A 24,875-nucleotide genomic window follows, 5' to 3' on the forward strand; every position below is an offset into this window, starting at 1 on the left:
TGCTATAAAACCGTTTTTTTATATATCTGATTTTCTGCCAACTATCGATTTAATTTAAACAATTTTTTCTATACAAAAGCATTTACATATTTTAATATGAATCAACTAAAACTAAAATTTAAAAAAAAAATAATTTTTGGATTTTTAATTTTTTTTTTCGAATTTTCGAAAACGAGACATTGAAATTTTTTGAAATTTTAGTTTTAGATGTTAATAAGTAATTTCTACAAAATGGCTTACCAATTTTATTTTTGATTTTTTTTTTTCAAAATGCATCTTAATAAAAGAAATCAAATTGTTTTGGAGCTCAATTTGTTTTCAGATGTTTGTTTTTTACTTTGAAAATCAAATTTTATGTTTTTTTTCTTATGAAATTTTAAAATTTCAATATAAAAACTCTTTAACATTTAAGCAACTATAAACCTAAGACCAAGTTGGTGCGACCCAGTCATGCATTTTTATATGTATTAGATAAATTTCTCATTTTTTTAACCCGTTTATAACTCAGTAATAAATTTTTTTAGAATTGTTTCAACACTTCTTCTAACAAATCTATCATAAAACTTTCTTCGACTAACCGTTTAGAAAATAATAATTTTCTTACCATGTCATTTTACCCCTATTTACCCTATTTAATGATTGAATTTTAAGAAATCCTTTTTAAGTTCACTTTCAGGATATAACCTTTAATATGAGTTATAGTAAATTTTGTTTTCTGGATTTAAAAGATGCTATCACGTCAAAAATATAGTTCAGCCCCCTAAATTCCACAAAAGAATTAATTCCAAATTTCGAGGTAACTTGTCCTACTGTGCTACGTAGAACATTCTTATCAGAACTTAACTGATTCCGAGAGTTGATTTAAGTGGAAGTGGAAGGAAGTAAAGACATATCGTTCATTGACATTTTACTAGACTTGCTACTTACCTTCTTGTCTTTTCGGTGGGTTCAATTTCATTTGAACTTGTTGTTGATGAGGTTGATGTATCTCCTCCTCCATTAGCTATTGTATTTGGTTGGGGTGATGATATAGAACGATAGATCAAAGGACGAATATTATTGTCGGCATCCTCATCAAGGAACACCACATCTCGAACTGGAGCCACACGATCTGTGATGGCCGGTGTATTTATATCACGAAAGGGAGCATTGAGAAGGCAACGCAGGGCAGTGACATGCTCATTTGGCATCTGGAATGAGAAATGAGAAGAAAAACAAGAAAATAATAGAGGAAAAGCTCAATGAAAAAATTCCAAGCAAACAGAGAAAAAGTGGAGATAGAGGAAAAGTTTTATTTTATGCGTGTGGTTTGTGTTGTTCTTGGTTGTAAGCTATACAAAGACACACAGTCTAGTGGGAGTCAGTTGATTTTTAGGGAAGAAATAAAGGGAAACAAAAAATTACCTTAGTTTTGAATAAAAACATTGAAAAAGCTCTGCATTGTTTGGTGCACCCAGACAAAGCAGATGCGCTTGAATTGTTGCAATATAAAAGAGCGGCACTTTTTTTTTAATAGTCTCCAAAATTCTAATCAGACTTTTTGTTTGTCGTTTTTTGTTAACTTTTTGTCCAAACTAACAGTTTTATTATGCGGAAATGTCATTCGAGTGTGAAACTCGTGTTACTCTTTATAAATTGTTATGAGAAATGGATGATGGATATTTTATTTATTTTAATTTATTTAATGATTTTTATGACCGAGGCTTATTTTAAATAAAATTAATTTTTTTGTATGAAAACAAAATATAGAAAAAAATGTAAACAAAATTTTTGAAGGGAGGCTGTCTGGGTTGTTGGAATTTTTTTTATCTCAGCCGGAGTGGACGAGAAATGTCATATATTTTTTTTATGTTGAGAGATAAGAGTGAGATGGAATGATTTGTGTATTTTATTTCAGGTGTGTTTTTTGTTGGTGTGTGAAAAAGAGGGAAGAGAGATGATTTTTTGTGATGATTTGATGATGTGAGATGAGATAAAAATGAAACAGCTGTTAAATTGAGAGAGGTGAAAAGAAGAAGAATTCTCTTAGGTGGTTGTGGTGCCATCTAGATGGTGGAGAAATTACTAGTCATATTGTTTACAGCGGCTGCTTTGAACTACTTTTTCAGTATAGAAAAGTAGTTCAAAGTAATTTTAAGTACTAAAAAGTAGATAAATATTTCCAAAGGAACGCAGCTAATATGTTTTATAAAAAAAGGAATAATAAAAGCTGCGTTCCTTTGGAAATATTTATCTACTTTTTAGTACTTAAAACTACTTTGAACTACTTTTGCTATATTGAAAAAGTAGTTCAAAGCCACAGTACACATAAAAAGGTAATATATTCCGAACTGACATTGGTCGCCAGATTGTCAAAACATGACACTTTGGCGACCAATGTCAGCTACCGAATTCTTAATTGTTTAAAATACCGACGAAAAACGCACAAAAACCAATAAACCACGCACACCACTAATTTTTAAACAATTATTTATCATTTTCCGCGATGAAACACGAAGAAAATTTGTTATTTTTCAATTTATAATATTTTTAAATGACATTTTATAAATTAAAACAAAAACAAATTTCCTGTTTACTGCGATTGAAATATAAAAATTAAAGGCCGACCTGACAGATTGGTGCCCATTTTTGACAAACAAATTTTGACAACGTTCGGAATATACTACCTTATTATGTGTTCTGTGGTTCAAAGCAGCTTTAAGTACTAAAAAGTAGATAAATATTTCCAAAGGAACGCAGCTAAAGGTATTCAGGAATGTGTTAAATGGTTAATTTGGTAAATAACTGTCAAAATTTGTATGAAAAAGCTTTACCAAAACATGGTAAGCTCTACTCACAATAAAGTTTCCAAATTAACATTTCAGCTTCGATAATTAATAATTTGAAAGTTTAATAAGAGCTTGTATAGCTCCTTAATACAAGTCTTATCGAAACTATAGAAACAAAAATGAAAAAAAAATTTCTTTTTCAATTGGTTTTGATTTGATTTTTTACCATGAAATTTATCTTTTAAGCCTAGTACGCTGCTGATGCGAAACGAAAAATGTTCAAGTCTCCAAAATTGACAACGAAAATGCTAACGAAAAAATATCATCGAGTATTCTGTCAAAGTCAAAATAAAAAAATTCAAAATTAATTTAAAATCAAGAAAAATCAACAAACAATAGGGGTATTCACGATCCGATGCAACTGGTCTAGTATCATTGCAAAAGTGTAAAATCTTACAACACTACAACAACAAAATATATGGCCTGAAATTTTACAATGGTCTTGCACTTTTGCAATACCCTAACCCTATTGCAAAATAAAAATACAATGGAGTAAAATTATTTCTGGCAAATGGCAGCTCACCGTCGCGTCGCCCAGGATAAACAGTTTGTCTTTTTTATTCTGTTTATAATGGTTGTCACTACTCATGTCCCGTAATTTTGTTTCTTTTGATGTAAAATAATTAGTGAAAATAAACTAACCCGAACAAAACAAAGAATTAAATTATAAATTATTTATCTATCGAAATTTATCAATCGATATTTATCTATCGACATTTATCTATCCACATTTATCTATCCACATTTATCTATCGACATTTATCTATCCACATTTATCTATCGACATTTATCTACCCACATTTATCTATCGATATTTATCTATCGATATTTATCTATCCATATTTATCGATCCACATTTATCTATCCATATTTATCTATCCACATTTATCTATCCACATTTATCTATTCACATTTATCTATCCACATTTATCTATCGACATTTATCTATCCACATTTATCTATCCACATTTCTCTATTGACATTTATCCATCGACATTTATCTATCGACATTTATCTATCCAGATTTATCTATCGACATTTATCTATCGATATTTATCGATCCACATTTATCTATCGACATGTATCTATCTATCCACATTTATCTATCGACATTTATCTATCGACATTTATCTATCCACATTTATTTATCGACATTTATATATCCACATTTATCTATCCACATTTACCTATCCACCTTTATCTATCGACATTTATCTATCCACATTTATCTATCCACATTTATCTATCGACATTTATCTTGAGATATTTATCTACCAACATTAATCTATCGATATTTATCTATCCACATTTATCGATCCACATTTATCTATCCACATTTATCTATCCACATTTATCGATCCACATTTATCTATCGACATTTATCTATCCACATTAATCTATCGATATTTATCTATCCACATTTATCTATCCACATTTATCTATCGACATTTATCTATTCACATTTATCTATCCACATTTATCTATCGACATTTATCCATCGACATTTATCTATCGACATTTATCTATCCACATTTATCTATCGACATTTATCTATTCACATTTATCTATCCACATTTATCTATCCACATTTATTTATCCACATTTATCTACCGATATTTATCTATCCACATTTACCTATCCACATTTACCTATCCACCTTTATCTATCGACATTTATTTATCCACATTTATCTATCCACATTTATCTATCCACATTTATCTACCGATGTTTATCTATCCACATTTACCTATCCACATTTACCTATCCACCTTTATCATTAATACATTAATCTATCGATATTTATCTATCCACATTTATCTATCCACATTTATCTATCGACATTTATCTATCCACATTTATCGATCCACATTTATCTATCGACATTTATCTATCCACATTAATCTATCGATATTTATCTATCCACATTTATCTATCGACATTTATCTATCGACATTTATCTATCCCCATTTATCGATCGACATTAATGTGGATAGATAAATGTGGATAGATAAATGTCGATAGATAAATGTGGATAGATAAATATCGATAGATTAATGTGGATAGATAAATGTCGATAGATAAATGTGGATCGATAAATGTGGATAGATAAATGTCGATAGATAAATGTGGATAGATAAATGTGGATAGATAAATATCGATAGATTAATGTATTAATGATAAAGGTGGATAGGTAAATGTGGATAGGTAAATGTGGATAGATAAACATCGGTAGATAAATGTGGATAGATAAATGTGGATAGATAAATGTGGATAAATAAATGTCGATAGATAAAGGTGGATAGGTAAATGTGGATAGGTAAATGTGGATAGATAAATATCGGTAGATAAATGTGGATAAATAAATGTGGATAGATAAATGTGGATAGATAAATGTGAATAGATAAATGTCGATAGATAAATGTGGATAGATAAATGTCGATAGATAAATGTCGATGGATAAATGTCGATAGATAAATGTGGATAGATAAATGTGAATAGATAAATGTCGATAGATAAATGTGGATAGATAAATGTGGATAGATAAATATCGATAGATTAATGTGGATAGATAAATGTCGATAGATAAATGTGGATCGATAAATGTGGATAGATAAATGTGGATAGATAGATAAATGTGGATAGATAAATATCGGTAGATAGATAAATGTGGATAGATAAATGTCGATAGATAAATGTGGATAGATAAATATCGATATATTAATGTCGATAGATAAATGTCGATAGATAAATGTGAATAGATGGATAATAAATGTGGATCGATAAATGTGGAGAGATAAATGTCGATAGATAAATGTGGATAGATAAATGTGGATAGATAAATATCGATAGATAAATGTGAATAGCTGGATAGATAAATGTGGATCGATAAATGTGGATAGATAAATGTCGATAGATAAATGTGGATAGATAAATGTGGATAGATAAATATCGATAGATAAAGGTGGATAGGTAAATGTGGATAGATAAATATCGGTAGATAAATGTGGATAGATAAATGTGGATAAATGTCGATAGATAAATGTGGATAGATAAATATCGATAGATAAATGTGGATAGATAAATGTGGATAGATAAATATCGATAGATAAATGTGGATAGATAAATGTGGATAGATAAATATCGATAGATTAATGTCGATAGATAAATTTGGATAGATAAATGTGGATAGATAATGTGGATAGATAAATATCGATAGATTAATGTCGATAGATAAATGTGGATAGATAAATGTGGATATATAAATGTGGATAGATAAATGTCGATAGATAAAGGTGGATAGGTAAATGTGGATAGATAAATGTCGATAGATAAAGGTGGATAGGTAAATGTGGATAGGTAAATGTGGATAGGTAAATGTGGATAGGTAAATGTGGATAGATAAATATCGGTAGTTAAATGTGGATAGGTAAATGTGGATAGATAAATGTAGATAGATAGATAAATGTCGATAGATAAATGTCGATAGATAAATGTCGATAGATAAATGTGGATAGATAAATATCGATAGATAAATGTGGATAGATAAATGTGGATAGATAAATATCGATAGATAAATGTGGATAGATAAATGTGGATAGATAAATATCGATAGATTAATGTCGATAGATAAATGTGGATAGATAAATGTGGATAGATAAATGTGGATAGATAAATGTCGATAGATAAATATCGGTAGATAAATGTGGATAAATAAATGTGGATAGATAAATGTGGATAGGTAAATGTGGATAGATAAATGTCTCAAGATAAATGTCGATAGATAAATGTGGATAGATAAATGTCGATAGATAAATAGCGATAGATAAATATCGATAGATAAATGTCGATAGATAAATGTGGATAGATAAATGTCTCTAGATAAAGTCTTTAGATAAATGTCTCATGAGAAATGTTTCATGGCAAATGTCTCATGAGAAATATCTCAACACAAATGTCTCATGGGACATGTCTCATGAAATATGTCTCATGGGACATGTCTCACCACCGGGCTCAATATAATATTTGCAGTATACCCACTAGTTGTTTTTTTTTTGTTATTAGTTTATATATATTTTACTGTCATCTAAAAAATAGCCATTTCGTTTATAAGTGTTTTGAAAGACTTTTAAATTCTTCAAAATTTGCAATTTAAAAGATGTGATCAGGTAGAGAAATTAATTTCATTTCCTTAGTAATTTTATTTCTTAGTGGTTCCCAGTTCTTTTAGTGTACCATGCATTATTAAAAATATTTTTTTATGAATTTTCAAGAGGGAATGTTATTAACTCAGTATCAGTATACTACTAAATACTCCTTTTTATACAGGGTGTCCCAAAAGTAATGGATCAAACGAAATATGCTGATAGGCCAACTTAAAGGGCTCTCAGAATTTGGTAACTTGTTCATCCCAAATCCTTACGGTTTTCGAATTAATGCATTTTTTGTGAAATTTCGAAAAATTCCTACTTTGCAACAGTGTTTTGCTTCCTCCGCCCCCAATTGGTTTTTGGTTTTTATTATTCTTTCACTAAAACATTGTCCAATAATAAGAAACAATTAATTAATCAAAACATTTTTTATTTCATACGCCATTTTGCTGCAAGTTAATTAACAGTTCCAAGTTTTCTCAAAATTCAATTTCTTACATTTATTTCAAAGCAACAAATCGAAAAAAATTTGTATGGTGTGACACTGGTTTATTACTTTAAAAAACTTGTCCCGTTATTGCAGTTTTCAAAAAGGTATTCAAGTTTCCAAAGTTGTAGTTAGATCGAAAAATATTACAATTTTAATTCAACAAAACAGGGTTTTTCAGAGCAGAAATACAAACAAAAATAGAGGCTTTTGTTCAAAGAGAAATAAACAAACAGCAGTTCGAGAAAATGTGTTTATTTTTGTTTGTATTTTTGGTCTGAAAAACCCTGTTTTGTTGAATTAAAATTGTAATATTTTTCGATCTAACTACAACTTTGGAAACTTGAATACCTTTTTGAAAACTGCAATAACGGGACAAGTTTTTTAAAGTAATAAACCAGTGTCACACTATACAAATTTTTTTCGATTTGTTGCTTTGAAATAAATGTAAGAAATTGAATTTTGAGAAAACTTGGAACTGTTAATTAACTTGCAGCAAAATGGCGTATGAAATAAAAAATGTTTTGATTAATTAATTGTTTCTTATTATTGGACAATGTTTTAGTGAAAGAATAATAAAAACTAAAAACCAATTGGGGGCGTAGGAAGCAAAATACTGTTTCAAAGTAGGAGTTTTTCGAAATTTCACAAAAAATGCATTAATTCGAAAACCGTAAGGATTTGGGATGAAGAAGTTACCAAATTCTGAGAGCCCTTTAAGTTGGCCTATCAGCATATTTCGTTTGAACCATTACTTTTGGGACACCCTGTATATGCATATCATTTAATGGGTTAGAAAATGGCAATTGAGGATAAATTGGCTTGTTTTGCTGCAGAAATTTTCGAATAAACCATTTATATAGTTTTAATGTATAACCAAATGTTACGTATACGCCAAGGTGACCCACTTCGATAAATTTTAAGATTATGACTCAGTACTTGAAATTTTAAAACATAAACGAAACCAGAAACAACAGTATGTTAATTGATACATTTGATACAGATTAAAAAGTTAATAATATTAATTAAAAACATGAAATTTTGTGGATTTTTCAAAGTAAAGTTATGTCTTCAAAACCAAATCGCCCTAGATATCCAAAGAATAGAAGAGAATTTATACGAAAATTTACAAGAAAAGTCAGGCAGCTGACCTCAATATCACAAAGAGATTTATAATTGGCCTTTGCATACTTGTTTCCTTTTCCTCCTTCCCTTCTGTTGTGCCCAATCACAGTACACATAATAAGGTAATATATTCCGAACGTTGTCAAAATTTGTTTGTCAAAAATGGGCACCAATCTGTCAGGCCGGCCTTTAATTTTTATATTTCAATCGCAGTAAACAGGAAATTTGTTTTTGTTTTAATTTATAAAATGTCATTTAAAAATATTATAAATTGAAAAATAACAAATTTTCTTCGTGTTTCATCGCGGAAAATGATAAATAATTGTTTAAAAATTAGTGGTGTGCGTGGTTTATCGGTTTTTGTGCGTTTTTCGTCGGTATTTTAAACAATTAAGAATTCGGTAGCTGACATTGGTCGCCAAAGTGTCATGTTTTGACAATCTGGCGACCAATGTCAGTTCGGAATATAGTACCTTTTTATGTGTACTGTGGTGCCCAATCACGTTCCACTTTTACATTTTCTAGGAACAAACGTCAAAAAGAGGAACAATTTAGCAATACCATAAGAAAATTCAGTTCCCTTCGTGAGCATCTTCCCCCTTCATTCCTCATCCCTCTTGCCTACAAATTCACTGCTTAGGCGATTGAAAAATCACAGTGTAGCCAGGCACATAGATAAGAAGAGGGGCGTTCATGATCTATTGTAAAAAAATAAAATTTTACATTTTTACTAGGCCTCTGTTGCACCAGATCGTGAATACCCCTAATAATTTTTAAAACAAGAAATAAATGAATTAAAAGTGAAAAACCGTCAACACTGCTCTTAGAATCAATAAAAATACACAGGACAGTAAAAAGTAAGTGACAAATGAGTGAAAACTCTCCAATTTTTCGCTACAGCTGCGTACTGAAAAACGAAAAGCAAAACGAAATTTTCCGGTCAGGATTTCGTAAGCGAAATTTTGTATGGAAATTTTGTTTTCGCATCAGCAGCGTACCAAACTTCAACTGCGTACTACTTGGAAAAATATTCAAGACAAAAGTAAATTTTTTTTTATTTCTTTCTAGCGCTTTTTGTTTTTGGAAAAAAAAACTATAAAAATTGTTTTTTAAACCGAAAAATAAACTTTCTGCATCATTATTTTTGATTTTGCGGTCGGAAAAACTGTCACAAAATGAATTTGAAAATTTTCACTTTCTGACTTTTTGCAAAAAGTGGCCGTTGTAGTTATACCTTAATTCTTAAAATATATTTTGCTGTTTAAACAAAAATAAACCTTAAAATCACATTTAATTCACAGAAAAAATCGTGAATCAGAATACCACTGATATATTTATAAAAATCTCCATTCAAAATATAATTTCACAAAATTGTCCACTTATTTGTTTCGTACAGTATAAAAATAACCAAAACAAAATCCAACAAACAAACTGAAGTTAGCTACAGTTCAATGAAATTTCTCACCCCACACTCACACTCACACACCTCTCAGAAAAAAAAACCTCAACAACGCCATTATTAAAATAAAAAAAACGAGACAGTTATACATCGTGCTAAAAGTATACTTGATCTATCTACTTCATTTTTATCATCAAATTAGTAATATTTTTTTTATAATTTTCCCAAGAAAAATCTCGCAAAACTTTGTTTATCAATCAAATAAATAAAAACAGAAAAAAACATCAATTACTAATCAAAAAAAAAAAAAACAAAAACCTTAAAGTAAGATAACGCACCAACATCTCAACTAAATACAAAAATTTTTTTGTTTCAGATTAACCTACAAAAAAAATATATATTCCTTCTCAAAAACAGTCACTGCAGCCGCCTTCATCGCAATTTTATTTTGTTTTTTTTGAAGCTAAAAGAGTCTTATCTTAAAAATGTCTCATACAATTCTATTAGTTCAACCTGGCATCAGGCCGGAAACACGCACCTACAGCGACTATGAAAGCGTCAACGATTGCATGGAAGGTGTTTGCAAAATCTACGAGGAGCACCTAAAACGTCGCAATCCAAACACACCCACAATCACATACGACATTAGTCAGTTGTTTGATTTTGTGGACCAACTCGCCGACATTAGTTGTTTGGTTTATCAAAAGTCCACAAACACATACGCTCCCTACAACAAGGAATGGATTAAGGAGAAGATCTATGTTTTGTTGCGACAGGCAGCCGGTAGCACAGATTAAAAAACCGAGTGTAAACAAAAAACACAACATTTCTCCCCTCAAACTCTATGAACAATTTTAAAACATGTTCACCTATTTTTTTATTGTTTCAATTGATTTAGCTTTAATTTTGATTTTGATCGAATTGGATGTCCTCTTTTTGTAGATTCTTTTGTTTATTTAATTTTTTTTTTATTTTCTGAAGGTCAACCTTTTGCTTCAGTTTGTTTTGAGAGCAAACAAATGTTTTCGATTGAGTTGATGAATTAATTTATTTATTTTTATTTACTCGACACAGAAAACTTAGTTTAAAAAAATAAAAAATAAGAATTGTGTTTTCAACAAAGCTAATCCCAAAGGAAAGACAAGACATCCAAAAATATAAAAAAAGCAAAGATCAAATTGAGACAAAAACAAAAAATCGTGTTATTTAAATGAATTCAACAAATTATCTTATTATTTTTTTATTTTTTGTTTATTATTTTTTTTTTTTCTTAAAACTTAACTTAAAAAGTTTAGAAAATTACTTCTAACCTTTTTGACTTGCGTTCAAATATAATTGCATTTTTTTCCTATTCTCCACCAATTATTGACGTTTGAAAAGAAAAAAGAATATTGAAACAGAAACTACACTCAATTTTAAGAGGAAACAATTCTTATTTTTGTTTTAAGTAAAAATAAAACAAGAAATTTGTATTTTACTTGAACAAAAACAGAAAAAAACAAAAAAAAAACTTGTAGAATATTAGCATGTAAGTAATATCAAACGTACTGTATTAAAAATAATAATTAAAAAATAAAAATTAATGTATACTTTTTCAAGAAACTTAAAAAAAAAATACAAAATGTTTAAACATAATGACAAATTTGTTTTATTTATTGTTTCCAGTTAGACATCTACTTAGCAGAATTAAATTCAAAATTGATCTATGATAGATTTGTATTATTGGTTTGTTTTTAGAATAAAATCCAAGAATACCAACTCAATGCAAACCATTTCTTAATCGATTTTAAGGTCACTTTTGATAGCGTAAATAGAGAAGAGCTATATTATAGAGTCTATTTCTGGGTACTCATGTCAATGGAACACGAAGTAAATAGCAATTGACAAAAATGGTCAGCACTTGAAACCTGTCGAGTTTCAAGGAATCTTTGGTCGTCCCTTTTTTAGAACAAAACTGAAACCATACTTAACCATCTTTACATGTCGCAACTCAATGGCAACCCACATGAGCAGAATGGGCATTATCTCATCTGACTTGTGTAGAGAGTGTAAAGACATAGGTGGAGTATTAGCTCACACCACTTCCTTTGCGAATGCCCTAGTTTAGAAAAAAAAAACAGGAAAATAAGTCTTGGGGAATACTTTTTGGAAGAGCTAGATGACTTCTCGTCCTTGCCATTAAAAAACAATTAAATTCATTCAAAATGCAGGATGGTTCCGGGAGGCACCTTATACCTACACCTAATCTTTCAAATAAAACCTTTCCTTGTCCACTCAAATCCTTCATAGCCTAACCGTGGGCAACACAATGGATCCATCGAGATCCAAGTGAGATGATTCGACTTGTCGAATTTTCACCCCGTTCAACTTTACCTAACCTATAGTTTCGAATTTTATTCATTGGTAGGTAAACAATGAAGAGATCCCCGATCATTTCATAGATTAAATAATATAAAATTTTCTGAAAAACTGGTTGTTCTCAAACTCAGAATTAAAAAAAAAATTTTTTTTTTTAATGTATCTATCCTTTTTTTCAGGTCACGAAGATAGGAACAATGAATAATTATAGTTATAGTTTTAAATTGCGCGGGGGTCAGTTTTTCAAAAACATTTTATTAAATTAATAATGCCATTTTTTGAGATTTATTATTCGACTAAAATACAATTGAGAAACTCAATCACTCATTACATGTCATTTTCTGAAAGAAAAAGGTGAAGTTATTCCCAGTAAGTTTAAGTTGTTGGATGTGTTAAATTTTTACTTTCTGGACCCTTTCCTTTTGCAAAAAATACAACTTATAAGCATAAAATTTGTAGTTGTTTTTTTTTTTTTAACAAATTTTTGATTTTGTACATCTATTTAAAAATTAGTGTAACAAAATTTTTTAGTTGTTCCACAATATTTGTGAAAAATTGCTTTTAAATTGTAATTCATAAATTGATGCTATAGGGCACTAGACTTTCATGACACACGGAAACAGGGCTAATTTTGCATCCGACATTAAGTACCTTCATTGGGGCAACTCCAACTACTTTGCTAAATACATAATGAACATGAACAACCAAATTTGTCGCACGGTCTAATGTACCTATCTATGAGGCTACTGTATTTTGATTATTATAAGTTTTTACTTTTATTGCTCGATACTTGTTTATTTTTTAAATTCTTAACTCCAAGTGAGCTATTATAAATTTCAATCTCAAACTCGAATCAAAATTCATCGTGATCAAATTAATTTTTAATTGTATCAAAAGAATTAAAATAAAATAATTTAAAAAAATGAAAACAAGCCGACGACGTACAACTTCAAGATGCCGACCCGGGCCAATTACCAGGAATCCTTATCTGAATTTTTGCAGAGAATTCCGAATGAAAAATAAATGTCAACCAGCTCTTCAGCAAACAAGAGAAGCAGCGAAGGCATGGCACAAATTAAGCCCCCAGGAAAAAACAAAATACATTGTTGAGGTTTGAATTTAATTTGAAGTTAAACAATGACGTTTGTATGCATGTTAGTTTAAAATTGATTTTTTTAGGCTTTTTATGCAAAAAAATATCAGAGAAATCGATCTTCATCCAAAGTTGAAGCAAGAAGTAGGAATAGGAACTCTGTTGCAAGGCGGCGTCGTAACCGGGTAATAAGAAGAAGACGCTAAACCGTGAACATTTTTTGTTTTGGTTGACGTCATTAATTTACATAAATACAAATTTTTTGCATACAAATTTTAAATAAATGCATTTTTATAATAATAGATGAAAATTGAAATATTTTTTTTGTATAATTCTAGGAGTCCAACAAACTAAGGGTTAAACCGCGTAATTTATGCTGATATACTAAAAGTTTTTTTTTGTCATTTTATAGCTTACCTCAAAAAATTTATAAAATCGGCTTTATTCCATTCGTATCGGAAATTTTCTACCATTCCCGAAAAAACATTCACAAAATCCGATCATAGTGCTGAAATTTTCCATTACGACTGGATTCCGTGATTGTTTTTACAGGAATCGTAGCAAATTTCCGATACGAGTGGAATTCGTGATAAGAGCGAATATCGTGACCGAATGTCATTATAGTGGAATCTAATTCAGAAGGAATATATAAAATGTGTTTAAAAATCAAAATATATTCTTTTTTTAAAAGAAATAATAATAAAACTCAGTCTATCACTTCATAAAATAAATGGGTAAAAACACCATATTTTATAATTCTTTTAGTCCTATTCCTTTGGATTCAACCTGGTTATGAGTGCCAAAGTATTTCAAGACCATCATATATCATAATATCTTGGTTAAGAGGTGTGTTTTTTTTTTTTTCTATTATACCAATCCAATATTTCAGATTTTAAAATTGGTTCAAGTTAAATAACTGGCTAAATTTCAAAAGCAAATAAAACGATTTCGACTTGATTTTTATTTCTCTCTTTTTGAAAGCCAAAATAGTCGTATTGCTTACTTAAATGACCAGCCTGATCCAGACCTGCGAATCTTAAAATATAAAATATAAACTATTAACTAATTGTTCTTAAATGATGCAGATTAAGTGTTGAAGTAAACTATTATTACTTAACAAAATATATAACAAATAATGATTGTTATTATTAATGAATAATTATCATAACTACGATACGTATGTAGTTAATGGTTTTTTTGGAAGGTGTTTTTAATTCCACTTTTTTTTACTTCAACTAACAACATTATGAATCTGTTCTTTATAATAATTATAAAAAAAACACAAACACGTGTCTGAAAGACTTAAATCATTCAAATTGATGGACATGAAAAATAAGAGAGGCATAAAGTTGGCAGATAATGATAAGGTCAACAAAATAATAACTACAACAATTCCAGTAGCAGCGTATATCGAAAATTTATGTAGATGACAGATTGATGGCGTAATTTTAATTGTAATGTTTTTTTGAATTAATATAATTATTTTACTTTTAATTATATTCAAGCACGTTTTTTTTTAGAGCTTATTATCTTATAATTTATGAACCGAAAAGATAACAAATATTTTCAAATTTAATATATTTGTTTTTGACTCATTGATGAAAATTTTACTAAGCCTGGTATTTTAGAGTTATATGCATATATTTTCAAATCTTTCAACCTTTGCAGTCTCTTAAAATAAATTTAAAATTCATCTTATTTGTACGCAAATGCAAAAAAAATGTAAAATAGTTCTCCGAAAAATGTATACACACTGTGGCGTATACGTAACAAAAAAAAAATATTTCCATAAACGGAAATAATACTCATCAAAGAAACTTTGCGGCAGCATCAATGCACCTTGAAAATATATTGATCTCAGACATATAGCTTTAGTCAGAATAACAATAATAATTCGATTTTGTCATCAACTTAAATGATAGGTAAGGTATACATATATGCAATGCAGTTAACTTTTAAAATCAACATTTACATCTCAGCACCGGAGACTTTATTTCTGCTCGTGGTGATCAGTTAGTAAATATTTGTTCAGCAATTATTGATTAACTAGTAAAATAGGTATACAACCGATGAATTTATTCAAGCTTCCGAGAGGATGATCACGTTTATTTTTTTTTTTTTAATTTATTCAAATTCAACTGAAAAAATATTCATAATGAAATCTATTTTAAGTATTTAAAATAACTTTACATTTTTTTTAAAGCCCAATATACATTGTTATACAGTTAAGCCATTACTGGCTGAAATTCCTAAAGTACCTACGCGAATGATGAAACATGAAAAACAAAGTACAAAGGTTTGGCTTAAAAACCTTATATCTTGGATTCTATAAGGATGATAAAGGTTAAAGATGAAAAAAAATTTCTAAAAAACAAAAACTATCTCAAAAAGCAAAGTGAGAGCATTTTTACCAAGGATGCATTACCATAAATACTTAAAATTATTCACAGATGATGAAAGAAACAAGTTTTGATAAAATATTTATTAAAGCAATAAATCGATTCGTTTTAAGAAATTTTTTTAAACAACCTCATTACATTGTTTAATATTGACTTAATATATTATAGCTCAATATAAATTACGTCAAACACACACCCCTTATGAGGAATTTATTTTCAATCCACTCATTCTACTTTTTTAACTTGTTTTTATTTATTTTTTTTTATTTCTTAAGCATCATAAGTTCTAATTGTAATTATTGTTGGTTAATTAACATTATCACAAAATAAAATGAAAATGGAAATTGAAAAAAAAAATACATCTTTCGAAGGTTGTAAGTGTGTTTTCACTTAGCATCTTTTATATACAGATACGCTTTACCTACATTTTTATTTTGTATAGTGTATAATATGCTTAGTCACGAGTTGTGGGAAAACGATTATTTTTTGTTTACATCGGTTTTCGAATTAATAATGACCGACAATTTTATGGAAGCTTACCTGTTAATATTTTTTAAGTTTTTGTTTATTCAATCTTCGACACAATTGAAAGAAAAAAATTAGTGTTTCGGCTTTTTTCAAACTAGAGCGAGTTTCAGTCACTTTCCACTTTTATTTGAGTCTAAATGCAACTGTCTGGACCGACTGGATCTCTCCACAAAAGTAAAATATTGCACAAAATAAACAAAAAAAAAACAAAGCTCACAAAATTAGACCATTCGTGTTTTATTTATAGAAATCGCAAGCTTAATTTGCAATGTTCTTAATACAGTTTGTTATGCACAAATAGAAGGTATTTAAAACATACATATATATCGAGATCGCACAGCAAATTTCGGGAGTGAGGTCATAAGCAAAATCTGAATAAGCAATTTTATAGCTTCATGCGGCCTAATATCGAATTCAAAAGTTTTCAACACGAGTTTTCCAAACAGCTTGAGTAGGCAGATTCAGATTATTTCACATCCAAAATACTAGAGATGGTCAAGTATTTTCCCTAAGCCTTAAGAACTCAATCTAGCCGATAGAACTGATGGAACTCAAGATTGAGGTATTTGGAATTTACTGCTTACTCAGATTTTAGTTATAACTCCCAAAAATCTGCTGTGGGTTCTTAGACTAATAAGGGAAATCAATTTTGTAATCTTTCCATTTTTAAACGTCCACATCAACGAGATGCCATTACTATATCTTAACTGAGTCCAAACAAACCGAATAATTAAAATTCATAGTTAAATTGCCTATCGATCTATGTACATAAATACTAGCTCAATTAGAAAGTTTTGTATGAGACCTAAAATTAAGCGATTGAAATTGCGATTTGTATTCAAACTGAGCGATGTAAGTGATTTCGAACGTTTTTTGAAATTGCAATAACCATGTTTTCGTGATAAATCTAAAAATGCATTTACTGTTAGGTATATTTTATTGTAAAGTGGCGGTGTTTTCGTGAAAATGCATTTTACTAAACGAAATCAAACTGCGTACATTTTGAGGAGTTCAAGAATTTTGTTTTTCCTGTGAAGAACTATTTCTTAAAAATTTTGTTCTTCTTAGATTTACCAAATTTTAAATATCTAAGCAACTTAGAAGGAAGACCACATTTAAATTTTATCTGATATTTCTCTCTAAAAAAAAGCATGTTTTCCAATATTAGCTGAAATCATTACCGCAGAGATGCTTTTTAAGTAAGAGAGTGTTTTCTTTCCATACAAAAAATTGTAATGCAAAAGCAGTGATTCTTTTATGAATTAAACCATTATACCTGATTGTGCATAGTGGAGGTGCATTTTCAAAGTAAGTTTCAATTATTGTCCTTTCCTTGGCGCATATTTAAAGCTCTTAGCCCATATTTGCTTTAAATATAGAAATAATGTCGAGGTTTAACATTTATCCTACTGAAATTAATTTTGTTCATGCTGTTTCATCATTTTTACCTAAATTTTATGTTTATTTCTATTGTAAAATTGTTTTTTTTTTTTACACGCAGTGTATTAGTGCAAAGCAGAATGGTTGGTTTCGTCCCGTTGCACTTGTGTTACTAAAGGGGACCTATATCTTTCAAAAGGTCTAGATGAGTGAATTATTTACTTACATACGTATGTTAATCCAAATTGTTTTTAAAAATTTTAAATTAAGAAAATTTAACAATTTTTGAAAAAAACATTCTTTTTCTTCAAAAAAATCTTAATTTAAATTTTAAAAACAATACGTATTAAAGTAGTTTTAATTACCGAAGTTTGAAAAAAAAAGATCATAAAATATTGCGATTTTTTTAACTTTAGATACTCCACTATAAAAACTGTGAGTAATTTTCTGCCCAAAAAATTTTCCCTTGAAACATTTTTTATATGGAGAAAGACTAAAATGCAGTTTTTTTGCATCTTTAATTCAAGATGTCACTACCAATAGGATAAAATCAATTGTCAATTCTCTTTTAAATTAAAAAGAAAACATCAATTTAATAACAAAACAATTTTGATATTTTCGCCGTCTTTAAAAACCATCCATCACGACACATGGTATCTCCTTATGATCACGACAAATATTATGAGTTCAACCTCTGAAAATAAACTTGCAAATAAAACAATTTATATACATTATGATCCTTCAATTCCATACAAATTACTCTCATCAAAGAATCTTTATCACCATGTCTTGAATAATAAAATTTCTTTTGCATCATAAACAAAAAACAATCTCGTCAAAATAATAATAAAAAAATGTGTGTTTTTTTTTCATATTTAAAAAATAATAATATTTCTCTACATTTATTTGTTTTGTTTTTTCGATAAAAAGTTTCATTATTTTATACAAATTCACATTTTGTACCTCACTTATGTATCCTTTCCCGTGTCGGGGCATCAGCTTCCATTTCATATTCGATTTCCACTTTTGGTTTCTTAAGTCGTCGCTTGCCCTTAATGATTTTTCTACTATCGCTAGCTGTTGCTGAAGTTGATGTTGATGCTGGAGTAGATTTTGTTGCTTTTGTTGTTGTTGTTGCAGAATCTTTTCTTGATTTAACATTTTTGTCACTGATATCCTTTGGTCTTTTCACAAATGCACCAACACCGTTATCCTAAATATGAATATAATAGGAATATATAATCACAATATAATTATAATTTGAATTATTTTTTGAAAAACAAAATATTGTAAACACTTTTCTTCTTTGATCAGGGGGCAAGGCAGATAAATGGAATAGACATACAAAGACAAAATTGAAAAAAGATATCCAAATCAAGTGCGTCACACTTGAAGCCGGTGTTAATTTAAATTCACTCTCGACTCGGTTTAACCTTGACCGTGTGATAACTATCTATCAGCTGGGAATGGGTAACAAACAAAAAGAAGGTGATTAAAATGCGCGCGCACAACACCGGAAAAGATGTATAAATAGTAATAAAAGTCACAATGCTTTAACCAAAACGATTCGTATTCCAAAACGATTGGACGATGAAACAGTAGGAACACTAACGAGCGAAGAAAAAGATCGTCAAAACAAAGAATCAAAAAGGGTAACTTTAGTCGAGTAAACTGAGATACACGACACAACCGAGACCGACACAATGGAGCTTTAGTTAGACTGTAATGGTCAACTTTGTTCAGTGGGTAGTTTAAGCCTCCCAAATAGCAGGCAGTAGCAGCAACTTTAGTGGCGGCGTAAAGTTATAAAGCTGTTTATAGTATGTTATGTGACTCAGTAGTTATTGGAAGCAAAACAATATCGAGAATAGCATTTTGTACAGACACAGAGATCAATTAGATACTTTTTTTGGAAGAAGATGCTGGTGATATGGAGCGACAACAACACGTCGTCGAATGATATGACCTTAGCATCGAAAGGAATGTGATAAAATATTCATCATCTACTGATCTACATTTACATTTATGCGCGAAATTTAAAAAAATAGGTACTCGTTTTGTAGGTAGATAGAATGTGGATAATGTAAACAAGAGTTACGTAATTGTTTTGTGACTCGAAATCGCATATATTCTGTTCATACAAAACGATATTAGACGACAACGATAGAGATAAGATAGTAGTACAGTACTACAATAATAATTAAAAAACCAAACAAATTGAGTAGAGTAAGTAGTTAGCGCTTACAATATTCCATTGAAGCCGGAATCTTAAAACTCTCCCCTTCAATCGACGACGAGACGACGAAAGTGGGGTAGAGAGTTTCTTGGTATCGAAATTGATATGCGAATAATTCATGAGGATTGAGCGTTTAATAGCCATACCTAAAGTAGCAGGCGTGTAATTTTTTTTTTCTTCTTCTTTCGTTTGTTTTTGTTATACATTATGTACCTAGTTGGGACTTGGGAGACAGCTGCTGTTGTTGCAAGTAAATGTTGCTATTTAATAGCAGGTATTTTTTGAAGCTGTCGGCCGTGAAATTTAGTGTTACGTGTGTGCAAAACTATGCTCTTACAAACCAGAGCATTAATTATATAGAATAGTATCACATTGGCGGTTATTGTGATTTTAATAGAGAGCTATTTGCATTTGCATGATGGTTAACATATTAGTAGAATCTTGGTCATTCATCATACAGAGAAATAATGATGCACTTGCGTAAGCAAAACAATAATAACAATTATTCATTTGGAAAAGTCATCAGAATATTTTTGTTTAATGGAAAATGTAAATTTGTTAAACTTTTACTAGCGTTTGTTAAGCTTTGCATTATTTGCATACAATTATACGCTTCAGGCTCAGGTCATAAAAATCGTATTTATAAAATTCATTGGCACTTGAAGAATAAATTATTGTTTTTTTCCCTACAATTTTTTCAAAGCAAATCCATTCACAAACCAAAATTAAAAGTTATTCCGTTTGTTTGTATTTTTTTTTTTTATGAATTCTACATTTTTGTCATCAAAGTTATCTTTAATTGTTTGCTAATCTTGTTTTTTTTTTAGTTCTCTCTTAAGTGAAATAAAAATTGAAGGCTAGTAGAATTTGAAACTGGTTTTCCAAAAAAAAAGATCACACACAAGGTTGATGTGCATTTGAAATAGTTTTATCGCAAAATTAATTGCTTATAAAAATTTAAATTCTTTATGTTTTGTTGTCACCTCGATATGAGGGAGTCGACAACCGACCGGAATGAGCGAATATAAGCTTAAAGGTGAATTTGAAAAAAAAGTTCATTAGGCTCATTAATATTATGAGTAACACAACTTTCAATGAAAAATAAAAAATATATAATAACACCACAAAACCATAATGTGCTAAAGTTTATGGCTTTTGTATGTAAAGGTCATGAGCAATTTGTAAAAAAGAGATTGGAGTACCTAACATTTCAAGGTTAAAGCGAATGTTGTAGTTAAATTTATTATTTAAGATTTATTAAGTAAACTAGTATGACACACCTTTAATGTGGTTCTTTTTTAATTTCAATTTTACGCTAATAACTTAAGCACATGGCAGATTTTCTGCTTTCGATAAAGAAGTAAGACTGCAGTATTTGAAAAAAATTAAAGGATACAAAAAATTCCTTTTTTCAAATAACTAAAAGTTGTAATATCATTGCTAAAAATGGTCATTTGAACGAAACTTTTTTCAAATCGAGATTTGTTTAATAATTTTTTTCTTTCTATTTTATTGAGTTAAAGGCAAGTTATTCGTTTATTTATTCATATATTATACGTTATATTATTGATGTTTGGACTTAAATAATCATTTTCGTGGATGCAATTAATTAAATAAAAATGAATTCATATTTTACACAACCACAAATTGCAAAAAGTTTCAAAACGCATTAATATTGATGAGACAGCTAAAAATTTAAATAATTTGAAAACATTTTGTACTTTTTTCACAGTTCTTCGATGGAGTTCGGGCTTTATTCATCTCCATTTTTTTATTTTGAAGGGTTGATAATAGTTCAATATTATCATTGAGAAATTGAATTTTAAGTGGTATTAACAATGAGATCGACATAAGTTGAAAGTATTTATGTTTTAAAAACATTCTATTGTCTGAATGAAATATTAACTTCAATTTATTCATGATAAAAATGCAGAATAAGGTTGTATTAGTAAAATAAAATAAAATTTGAGATTAGAACCACTAAGAGAGAATGCGAAACAAAAGTTTCGTATTCGAGTCGAGATTCATCGCACGGCAAAAATCGACTCGTGGAAAGTCTGCATAATAAGTCGTACCCTTATACTTTTTAATTATAATCTTATTATGAACTGTTTGAAAATAAAAAAAATATGACCCTTTGTTTCTGTTCCCAAGTTTGACCTTTTAAAACAAATGAACAGCTAGTCAGATCGACTTGAAACTTTGAAGGATGATTGTGGGTGCATTTGACTATAATTTTCACTGTCATTATTGGTAATTTAACAATGAAACCGTTTTATGTTTAAAAAATATTAACGTCAGTCTCGTTAATTTTAAATAGAAAATTTGTTCTCAATTTTAAAACTGCCTTATGTCGTTTTCGATTGGTTTTACTCAAGAATTCATTAATTCTGAAATATAATATAACAGTTTGAATAGCTTCCACTCAATTCCGAAACTAGGAAATTTTGTTGATTTTAAGTGAATTCTGTTTTGAATTAAGAAGAGAATTTCTCCTCTGAGAAGCGTTATATCCGTCATTTTCGTGGGAATAAAACACTTTCAGAAATCGCATACAAATTTTTAAATTTACCTGATAATTAAAGCTGAATGTACAGGCTTTTGAATCTTAATAATGGTTTAGCTTTACTGATTGTCGAACCGCACCGGGTCTTTTATTGAGTAATATTTCTTAAGTTTAAGTTAATAATTCAACGACTTATTTAAACTTAAGATATTTCGCACAAGAAAAGAGAAATTGGAGGTATTTAAACAGTTCTTGAAAGAATAAAAACAGTTATTAAATACACCGCTATGTAACTTTAGCTGTGATTTATTTATGATCCAGATCAGATCATTGGCTCGTATGCAATTAAAATGAGCTTAAGCTCTTATCTCACTTTTCAGTACATTTTCTTGAGATCAAATCTATCTCATTTTTTTTTTAGATAGATCTCTAGAAGAGGTACTGAAAAGTGACAAAGTGACATAGAGCTTAAGCTCATTCTTTTTGCATATGAGCCATTGTATTTGTAAGCGTTACAATAACAAAGCGAGATTCTGTTTTTGTTGTAAAGCAAATAAAAACAATGATCTGATCTGGATCAAGTGAATAATAAACACAGCTTTTGTTAAAAGAAATTACCTTACATTTATAACGGTAATATTAAAAAAAAAAAAAACGGAGAATTAAAGAATAAAAAATATTATTTTATGTGGACATGTGGACACGTTTTAAATCATCGAAATTACAAGATATGAATATTTCGGATTCAAGTTCAGCCCTCTTCAAACCGTTACCAAAGTAAACTTTGTTTTTTTTGGGCAAAACAAAGTTTAATTTTGTTGACCACTGTAACGCACGTTTGTAGAGCTCATTTCAGCAACGGTTTTGTTCGTTTTCGAATAGTACGTGTGAAAACGCAGATGAGAACGTGTTCCCAACAATCGGGTATTCTGTTCAGGTTAACCGTTCGCAGGCAAAATTTGAATAAGCTCAACCAAATCTCTTAAAATTTATCAGGTGGGGATAAGTTCATGCTAGGTTATTTATCTAATTTTGGGACTTGGACCCTGGTTTTTTTTTTAAGTAGAAATCAAATAATACTTTCAGTACATGGATTTCTTTTTTGGATCTGATATAGGTACAATGTTGAGTTTAAAACTCTATGACCATGTTCCATTTTATATACCCCCGATTTCAAAGAAGAAAGCCTTATTAACAAACAAAATACTGACCTCAATATCAGATCCATCTGACGATTCGAAGTCACTATCCAACTCAACCTCTTCCTTTTTGCCTGAATCACTATCAACATCTTCAACATCATCGTCGTCATCTTCATCATCTTCCTCATCGTCCGAATCAGCTTCAACAAACTCTTCATCCATATTCAACTCCCTCACCACATCATCATCCAATTCCATTTCTTTTTCAATTTCTTGCTCCTCCTCAACTTCCTCCTCATCATCCACATCTTCAGCTTGCAAAGCCTTATTAAATGCTGTCTGTGGGAAATTGTAAATATCCTGATACGTTCCCTTCTTCAAACGTTCCAGCAATTCCTTCTCAATATGATTGTCAATCTTGGCAGCAATAAGAGCCTTTTGTTCTCTACGCGCCTCCCGACGTTCAATCTTCGTTGACAGTGGAACAATAAGTTTTTGCCGGCGCAACTTCAACTTTCTCATTCGTATCAAATACTGAGTGATTTTAACAAAACGTTGTTTGTTCTTGGCAATCATGTATTTCGGCCAAAAGACCAGATTTTCATTGATCTGTTGAATGGCTTTTTCAAAATTACGCGATAGCTTAATACGTTCCCAGAGTTTGTTGGGCGTGTGGGAACGTTCGGCGGTTTTAATGAACAAATAAATGATACCTTTTTCTTCGCGAACTGTGGCATATTGACTGTTGGCTAGTGGACAGGTTCTTCTCGTACAGAGACCAGTTAAATTGTATTCATGGCGACAGAATGTACGAGTGTCAGTTCTAAAAGTTATCAAATTATTGTTTAAATATTTGGATTCATAAATAAAATAAATGAAAAATGCTTACTTGACTTTGTGTGAACAAAAAGTTCTGTTGATGATGCTCCAAACAACCTGGAAAATAAATACAATTTGATAAGAAGTTTATTGAAATGATAATTTATTGATATGATTTAACTTATTTATTTATTTCTTACATCGTCAGTTTGCATTTTGTTTGATTTCTTTTAATATTTTTCGGTAGAATTACGAGGAAAATGGATAAAACTTTTTGAATAAAAACACCACGTGTGGAGGAACAGAAAGTGAGCTGTCAAAAATCAGGGGAAATCTTGTTTGTGGTGAATATGAAATGTCATTTCAGTTCAAATGGAATTTAAGGGTGTACACATACTAGCATTAAATTTTTTTTTTTTTCAATGGG

General features: G+C 29.7%; 2 protein-coding genes across 2 annotated transcripts; one reads left to right on the forward strand and one right to left on the reverse strand.

Annotated features, from left to right (window-relative positions):
• Positions 1-1,076: 1,076 nt before the first annotated feature.
• On the reverse strand, positions 1,077-24,762 carry LOC129910121 (protein MAK16 homolog). Its single transcript, XM_055987389.1, has 5 exons — positions 24,649-24,762; positions 24,519-24,565; positions 23,699-24,452; positions 18,709-18,958; positions 1,077-1,190 (listed from the first exon to the last, which is right to left on the reverse strand). The coding sequence occupies exons 1-4, from the start codon at positions 24,661-24,663 to the stop codon at positions 18,710-18,712; spliced, it is 1,065 nt and encodes a 354-aa protein (XP_055843364.1). The 5' UTR covers positions 24,664-24,762; the 3' UTR covers positions 1,077-1,190; position 18,709.
• On the forward strand, positions 10,299-11,546 carry LOC129910122 (enhancer of rudimentary homolog). Its single transcript, XM_055987390.1, has one exon. The coding sequence runs from the start codon at positions 10,473-10,475 to the stop codon at positions 10,782-10,784; it is 312 nt and encodes a 103-aa protein (XP_055843365.1). The 5' UTR covers positions 10,299-10,472; the 3' UTR covers positions 10,785-11,546.
• Positions 24,763-24,875: the final 113 nt, after the last annotated feature.

This window comes from Episyrphus balteatus, chromosome 2, assembly GCF_945859705.1.
Source record: "Episyrphus balteatus chromosome 2, idEpiBalt1.1, whole genome shotgun sequence".
Classification (NCBI taxonomy): Eukaryota; Metazoa; Arthropoda; class Insecta; order Diptera; family Syrphidae; genus Episyrphus; species Episyrphus balteatus.

Excerpts from the sequence above, each read along its gene's own strand:
- LOC129910122 (XM_055987390.1), top strand. The coding sequence starts at position 10,473 with ATGTCTCATACAATTCTATTAGTTCAACCTGGCATCAGGCCGGAAACA.
- LOC129910121 (XM_055987389.1), bottom strand. Across the intron at positions 24,453-24,518 it reads TTTTGTTCACACAAAGTCAA|AACTGACACTCGTACATTCT; the intron begins GTAAGCATTTTT and ends GATAACTTTTAG. Across the intron at positions 18,959-23,698 it reads CAGATGGATCTGATATTGAG|GATAACGGTGTTGGTGCATT; the intron begins GTCAGTATTTTG and ends ATTCATATTTAG.